Source organism: Rhinopithecus roxellana, chromosome 9, assembly GCF_007565055.1.
Source record: "Rhinopithecus roxellana isolate Shanxi Qingling chromosome 9, ASM756505v1, whole genome shotgun sequence".
NCBI lineage: Eukaryota > Metazoa > Chordata > Mammalia > Primates > Cercopithecidae > Rhinopithecus > Rhinopithecus roxellana.
Genome location: NC_044557.1, coordinates 45,380,518 through 45,388,649, shown reverse-complemented (window position 1 = coordinate 45,388,649; position 8,132 = coordinate 45,380,518). Strand labels below are relative to the sequence as shown.

Below are 8,132 nucleotides of genomic sequence, written 5' to 3'. Positions count from 1 at the left end.
TGTAGTCAATTGTGTATCTGGAAGATTTCTAAAAAATATCACCTGCCACCAAATATCACCTGCCACCAAATATCACCATTATTACAATGGAAACATTGTAATAATCTATGTTCATTGTATGTCAAGTGTGGATAAACTGAATCCCTGGGGTGCTTCATGCCACAGGTGGACTTCTTTTATTTTTTTACGGGGGCAGAATGGTATAAATTGTAATTTTTTTTTTTTTTTTTTTTTTTTTTTTTTTTTTTTTGAGACGGAGTCTTGCTCTGTTGCCCAGGCTGGAGTGCAGTGGTGCAATCTCGGCCCACTGCAACCTCCACCTCTCTGCCTCAGCCTCCTGAGTAGCTGGGATTACAGGCATGCACCACCATGCCCAGCTAAGTTTTTTTGTATTTTTAGTAGAGATGGGATTTCACCATGTTGGTCAGGCTAGTCTTGAACTCCTGACTTTGTGATCTGCCTGCCTCAGCCTCCCAAATATACAACTTGGAATGGATTTGAGGCAAATTGTGCCATAAGCAGATTGTCTTTAAGTGGCTAAACAAAGTTTTAAAAGCAAGTAAAGGAAAATGGTTCTGGTACAGTATCAGCAGTACAAAAAAAAAAATAGTGTACAAGTACCTGGATAATACACCCACTTTGCAATAGTGCAACTTTTAAGTACATATTGTTGACTACCCATAGTTCACGCAGAGAACAACTCCACACTTCAACAAAAACATGCTGACAGTTCGTAAAGAAGACTACTTTAAAAAAAGGCGTAACTCAGATGTTCCCTCATTTGACCAACTCCATATAAGTTTAGATGTGCAGAAGGGTTTAGATATATCCAGAGTAAGCCACGTGTAACATGTTACTTGATCAATTTTCTAAAAGAAGGTTTCAGGACAATGACAGTAAGATAAGGGAAGAAAACATGGAGGAATGAAGTCCTAATTACTACATATGCATTTTTTTTTTTTTTTTTTTGGACAGTAGGGATAAACCTTTTACAGATAAGTTACAATCAAAGAAAAGGCAAATAAACAATTATGTACAAGAAATTTAACACATTTGTACAAGGTCTTCACTTTGCTTTCATCATTTGTACAAACTCTTTATAGTTTACTTGACCATTGCCATCAGTATCTGCTTCCCCGATCATTTCATCAACTTCTTCATCTGTTAACTTCTCTCCAAGGTTTGTCATCACATGACAAAGTTCTGCAGCACTAGTATAGCCATTGCCAACCTTATCAAACACGCGGAATGCTTCTCTTATTTCTTCTTCACTGTCTGTGTCTTTCATTTTTCTTGCCATCTTTGTCAGAAATTCAGGGAAGTCAATTGTGCCATTACCATCAGCATCTACTTCATTAATCACGTCCTGTAACTCTGCTTCTGTGGGATTCTGTACAAGGGACCTCAGTACAGCTCCCAATTCCTTTATTGTTATAGTTCCATCACCATCTTTGTCAAATAGTGAAAAAGCTTCTTTGAATTCTGCAATCTGCTCTTCAGTCAGTTGGTCAGCCATGCTACAAGCGCTACCGGTTTCAGAGACGCAACCACACGGACACTGGGCTCACTCATTCCACTCGGACTAATTCTCCACAGGTGGACTTCTAAAGGTACATGCAAAACTCTACTTCTAGGAATATGTCCTATAGATATATTCACATGTAAAAAATGAGATGTGCACTTTTATTATAGCGCTTATTTGTAGTAAATAAAGAATGAAAACAAAGGATCATCAGTAGAAAACCAATTTTTAAAGTATGATATATCCTCTGGTGGTTGTTAGAGATGTTCAAATATTTTCAGCATTTCCTGGTTCCATTTTGGTTATAGGTGGTCATGTGACCTCTTTGTCCAACGTTGTAAACAAAAATGACATCTGCCACTTTTAGACTAAATTATTTCATTTCAGTGATTCTTTCTACAGTTCTCTTTCCTACTGACCAAAGTGACCAGATAGAGCCAGATACGTTTGTCTGGGTTCCCTAGTAGTGTAGACGTGAAATAGAACTTCTGGTCAACTCATGATAAACATGTAGCAGGAGCTAGAAATAAAACTTTGTGGGTCAGGCACGGGGCTCATGCCTGTAATCCCAGCACTTTGGGAGGCCAAGGCGGGCGGATCACGAGGTCAGGAGATCGAGACCATCCTGGCTAACATGGTGAAACCCCGTCTCTACTAAAATACATAAAATTAGCGGGGCGTGGTGGCGGGTGCCTGTAGTTCCAGCTACTCAGCAGGCTGAGGCAGGAGAATGGTGTGAACCCGGGAGGCAGAGCTTGCAGTGAGCTGAGATCACGCCACTGCTCTCCAGCCTGGGCGACAGAGCAAGACTCCATCTCAAAACAAAACAAAACAAAAAACAACTTTGTGGTTTTAAGCCACTGAGATTTGAGGATTGTTTGTGACTAGAACATATCCTAGGCTATACTAACATTTAGTTGAATGTGAAGCAAGTCTTTTAAAAAAAGTAAACTGTTTATTATGGAGTGATGTCCAATATATATTGTCAAATACCTATTTTTAAGTGGAAAAGTAAAGGTCCAGAACAGTATATATAGTATATATAGTATAAAATATCTGTGTGTGTGTGTGTGTGTGTGTGTGTGTGCTGTGTCTGTTATATATAACATAGAACATCTCTGGAAATATACCCAAGACCCTGGAAATTTTGTCTGTAAGGAAAGGTACTTGATGGAAAACAAACATTGGAGAAGACCTTTTACTGTATACTTACCTGCATTTTTAATTGTGCAAAAATATGTATTAAAAATTATATTTAGGGAAATGTATGTAAAGATTTTATATGAATCCTTCATTAGAAAACACAAGTTTTACGGCCCCCTCTAAATGCCAGTTTGGCAAAGGTGACATTGAAGTGGGATTTTTTTGTGCCTCTGATTTGAAATTTTATCACGATTGTTATATTACTCAGGTCAAATCATAAGTAAAGACTAGGAATTAAAAGGAAAGAAAAGCATTAGCTATCTTTTTGGAAAGAAAGTGCAAGTACTAATTGATTCAAAATTGCTATTTAAATGTAAATACATGTGTTCTCTGTCCATTATAAAGATGTTATAAAGTTGTTCAAGTTATTCTCTTATATTCCCAAATCTCTATTGTATCTTTAGCCATTCCATTTCATTTTTAACAATTTTCATTTGTACTTTTCTTTATTTCCCTTTAAACAGTATAGTTAGAGGTTTACCTTTATTTTTTTTTTAGTCTTTTCAAAGAAACATATATCACTTTTATTCCCCTATTGTTTCATTGTTTCTGTTTCACTAATTTCTACCTTTTTTTTTCTTTTTTCTTTTCTTTTTTTTTTTTTTTTTTTTTTTTTTTGAGATGGAGTCTCACTCTGTCATCCAGGCTGGACTACAGTGGCGCAATCTCGGGCTCACTGCAACCTCTACCTCCCGAGTTCAAGCGATTCTCCCACCTCGGTCTCCTGAGCAGCTGGGATTACACGCATTTGCCATCATGATCGGCTAATTTTTGTATTTTTTGTAGAGACAGGGTTTCACTGTGTCGGCTGGGCTGGTCTCGAACTCCTGACCTCAGGTGATCCACCCGCCTTGGCCTCCCAAAGTGTTGGGATTACAGGCATGAACTACTGTGCCTGGTCAATTTCTGCCCTTGTATTATCTCCTTCTCTCTGCTTTTTAAAAAGATTTTCTCTGATGTTCTTTTTCCAATTCCTCACATAGGATGGGAACTTACTGTTTTCAATTTACTTATTTGGATGTGATTTTTTGTGATCTTTATTTTGACACGATTTAAAACACAGGCAAGTTCCAAACATAGTACATATAACTTTTCCATAGACTTTACCCAAATGCACCAATTATTTACCTTTGCCCTGTTTGCTTTATCATTTGCAGTCCCCCTCTGTCCACATATATGCACATATTTATGTGTGTGTGTTTGTGTGTGTGTGTACTTAACTAATTTTTGGTGAGCTTGATCTATCAGTTTTTGAGACGTGTTAAAATCTCACACTATTGTGTGGTTTTATTCATTTTTTTCTTATAATTCTAATGGTTTTGCGGAGTAGTATATTATCAGGTGCATAGAATTTCTGTATTGTTACATGCTTTTTATGAATGTTGCCTTAAATCCTATTTTGAAGTATAATAATATCATTTCACTAGCTTTTTTGGTGAATATTTCACTATTATGTCTTGTTTTTATCCCTTTATATTCAACTTTTCTATGTTGTTTTGTTTTAGGATGTCTCTTATAAGCAGCATATAGCTAGACTTTGTTTTTTAAATCCAGTTTTGTACTATCTCTCTTTTATAGATGAGCTAAACCCTTTATTTGACCAAGAAGATACCATATGTTATAAACTTTACCATAAATCTGGTGACTGATGAAGAAGGAGAAACAAATGTAACTATTCAACTCTGGGATTCTGAAGATAGGCAAGAAAGACTCATTGAAGAAATCAAGAATGTGAAAGTCAAAGTACTCAAACAAAAAGACGGTCTTCTCCAGGCATCAATGCATATTGATAGAAATAGCCTAATGCTTATATTACCACTAATACTATTGAACAAATCTACATTTAGTTGCAAGATTGAATTACAGGTGTTTCAAACAGTATGGAAGAGAGCTTTGCCAGTAATTCTTGGGAAAGTTAACACAGGTTTTTTGTTTTTTTTTTTTTAATGCCATTTTGTGGATTTCTTTTGTCTCAGATTGTGGCATTGCCTGAGGCACAAGCTTTTGGATTTGTAACGACCTGCATGTGCCCAGGAGGTGTGGGGGCTGTCTCTTTGTTCTGCTTCTAGATGGAAATTTCACGTTGGCCATTTTGATTACTTACACACTAGCATTATTGCCCTGATCATGATGCCTGTCAATTTTATATATACAGTAACATATTAGGGTTTTCAGGTACATTTCATATCCCTGTTTCTAAAATTGTGTCAACACTCCTTTTTATACTTTATCAATATCAGTTGAAATAGTCATCAAGTGTAGAATACCTGAAAGAGCAAACTTCTTAGAATAATTAGACCTCTGAGTTTTATTTTAACGTTCGTAGGGATTTATTTGACTTTCAGAGTTTGATTAATGTTTCTAAAAACAGATAACCTAGAGGTGCTTTTGTTGGGTCTCTTAGTTCCTGCTTCACATTTCTCATTTGGGCACTTTTTTGCTAAAGTTTGTATGCTGCGTCTTCTTGTTTGTAAAAACTATTGCTATTGACAGTTGGTTGTTAAATAGTTTCTTAGCCCTTGCCATTATTCAGCTGTCTTTTCCAAGTCCAAAGCAAACTTAGCCTCTGTAGTTCCTTTTACAGGAGCCATGTGTTCTGGATGTGAAATGTTACTGTTCCTTTTGGTCTTACAAGGCTAAGAAAAGCTGTACCCTTATCTTAGAAGATAAGAGAAAAAGAAATTGCCAAGCCTAACAATTAAAGCATTGCTGAATTCCTACTCAGGCACTGTGGGAGAGTCAAAGAATAACTAAAATGATGTCCATTCATAATCTACTTATGATCTAATAAAAAAGTTGACATGGGGTGAGGAAGAATAAATGTGTGTATATACTCAACACCATAAATGTTAAGCATCCAATGAGTGCTTCCAACAGTAGAATGCTACACAGGAGTTCAGAGGAAAGAGGTAATTTTCAGTTGTGTTGGTTTGAGAATGTTTTATGGAGTACAATGTGAATATGATACTTTATGTTGGTAGCAAAACGTAAGATCTTATTAGCTATCCTGGACACTCCACCCCTGACCAGCTGCCATAGTGTATATATAATTATATTGGGTGAGAGTCCACTTAAATCATTAACTATTAACTAAGAATATCTTGGCGTGTAGAAACTAAAACTTGTTTTAATGAAGAGAGAGATCATTTAAAAGAAGTCAACTCCAAAAACTAAGTGCAGTTGGCAAGATGTCCATGATTTCTGGGGAGGGAAATTGCCCACTTATTTCTGTGGTGGACCCTCTTTATTATGCAAATACAGGGCAAGTAAGCACTGTCATCCTTGCCTTTGGGAAAGGATTACAGACCTTCTTGTGGCTCCACAAAGGCCACCCTTCCCTAGAACTCTCTTGTGTACACTCAGCTGTGTGGGGAGGTGTCAGGGGCATTGAATCTCACTTCTCTTTCCTTCTGAGGTTCAGCGTAATTACAACCTCTCTCATAGATGGGAGTCAGCTGACAAGAAAGGATACCAAAAGCCTCCAAGAGGGAACTTCCCTTAAGGAAGGTTGGAAGAGTGAGGAGCTGGATATCATACCAGGAAGCAGAGTATGTGCTGGTCCCTGCCCCTGATGACACCTGGGCACAGCTGATGTTCTTAGGGTTAGAAACAGTGGCTGCAGATGGGACCAGAGTTTTAAACATTGCCCCTTTGGGAACTCAGGGGTAATGCATCCTGTACTGAGGTCTCTGCAGCTTTCTGAACTACTTTCACAACATTGGACCAAAGATCCCTTGGATTTGTGAGAGCAGTTTGCAGCTTTGCCACAATCGAATCTGAACACTGAGACTTCCCTGTGTACCAGCAGATTTTGCATTTCACTTTCTTTTATTTTTTATTTTTTTATTTTTTTTTGAGACGGAGTCTCGCTCTGTCACCCAGGCTGGAGTGCAGTGGCAGGATCTCAGCTCACTGCAAGCTCTGCCTCCTGGGTTCACGCCATTCTCCTGCCTCAGCCTCCCGAGTAGCTGGGACTACAGGCACCCGCCACCTCATCCAGCTAGTTTTTTGTATTTTTTAGTAGAGACGGGGTTTCACCATATTAGCCAGGATGGTCTCGATCTCCTGACCTCGTGATCCGCCTGTCTTGGCCTCCCAAAATGCTGGGATTACAGGCTTGAGCCACCGCGCCCGGCCGCATTTCACTTTCAGTAGGCATTTGGAAGCAGAATGGCCTCTTTGAACTGAAAAAAATCTAGGTTACCTGAGAACAATTGTGAGGCAGATGCTAAGGTCTCTAGAAAAAAAACTAGGCTTCTTGCTCACCTGACAAAGGTAGCTTGAAATGTTATCATTCGAAGGAATAAGATAGGTGATATTTAATCTCTCTTGCTTCAAATTGGTTATACTGATTTTAGCAGCTTTGCGAAATCAGTGGGACCACATTCATTTAAAAAGGTTAAAAGATGATGGATGACATTTCTGCAAAAGCCTGGAAAATTTTATTTAGTTATGAATTAACACTTGTCATCATACAGTTGGCAAGATTTTTAAGATGATTGACAATGAAGAACGAAATAGCTAGTTTCTGAAGGCTTGTCTTTAAAAAAAAAAAAATCATTTAATAGGCAAATAGAGATATCCAAACCAGATACCTAAGGCATCATTCTTTAGACAATTAAGACAAGTTTCTTGCTCTTTGTGGGGTGTGGGAATTGGGTCCACAGTTCACATCATTCATCTCTGGGAAGTGTTTCATTGGCAACATGATTGTGACATCTTGTTCTTTGATTAAATGCAGAGAAACAATCACTTCCTAAGCAAGGAGCCAAATAGCTCACTTTTCTGGTCCTGCTGTGGCTGGGACATCGTATATCTGTGCAACAGTTTTTGCATGATAATGATGTATGTACCATGATGCTGCCCCTTCAAGAAGAGGAAACATTTTAAGGACCATAAACTAGTCCTTGTACCTCATATAATGCAACCTCCTTGTGACGTACATTTGCTGTGTGCAGACTTTTGTAGGACCAAAGGGAAAATGTCCCCTTTGTTCTCTGAATGTTTGCTGAAAATCAACTGACAAAAGAAAGATTAATTGGAGAGAAGGATACAAATTTATTTGATCATAGTTTTAAGTGACATGGGAGCCTTCAGAATGAAGACCCAAGACACAGGGGAACAGTCCATTTTTATGTTTAGGTTCAAGCAAAATATACCCAGCTGCGCAGAAACAGGATTGGACCAAAAGTATATAATATAATGCTAATAGACTGAGTGGGGAAACCCAGCAAAGCCTGTCTGTTCAGATTTTATTTGGCCTCTCCCCGGTGCATTCCTTCCTTCTGTGCATTGGGCAAGACCCTCTCTGGAATGGGGGTCTTGAGACCTACAATCAGAAAAAGTGGGTTGGATAATTTCTTTGTGGTCTGTTTTACACAAAAAGTTGTGGGGATTAGAATAATAT

General features: G+C 38.2%; 1 protein-coding gene and 1 pseudogene across 1 annotated transcript; one reads left to right on the top strand and one right to left on the bottom strand.

The window, feature by feature from the left end:
• Positions 1-1,066: 1,066 nt before the first annotated feature.
• On the bottom strand, positions 1,067-1,527 carry LOC104674211 (calmodulin-alpha-like). The gene has a single exon (XM_030937705.1). It carries the CDS (start codon positions 1,514-1,516, stop codon positions 1,067-1,069), a length of 450 nt encoding a protein of 149 aa, XP_030793565.1. The 5' UTR covers positions 1,517-1,527.
• Positions 1,528-4,321: 2,794 nt separating this feature from the next.
• On the top strand, positions 4,322-5,521 carry LOC104674233 (annotated as a pseudogene).
• Positions 5,522-8,132: the final 2,611 nt, after the last annotated feature.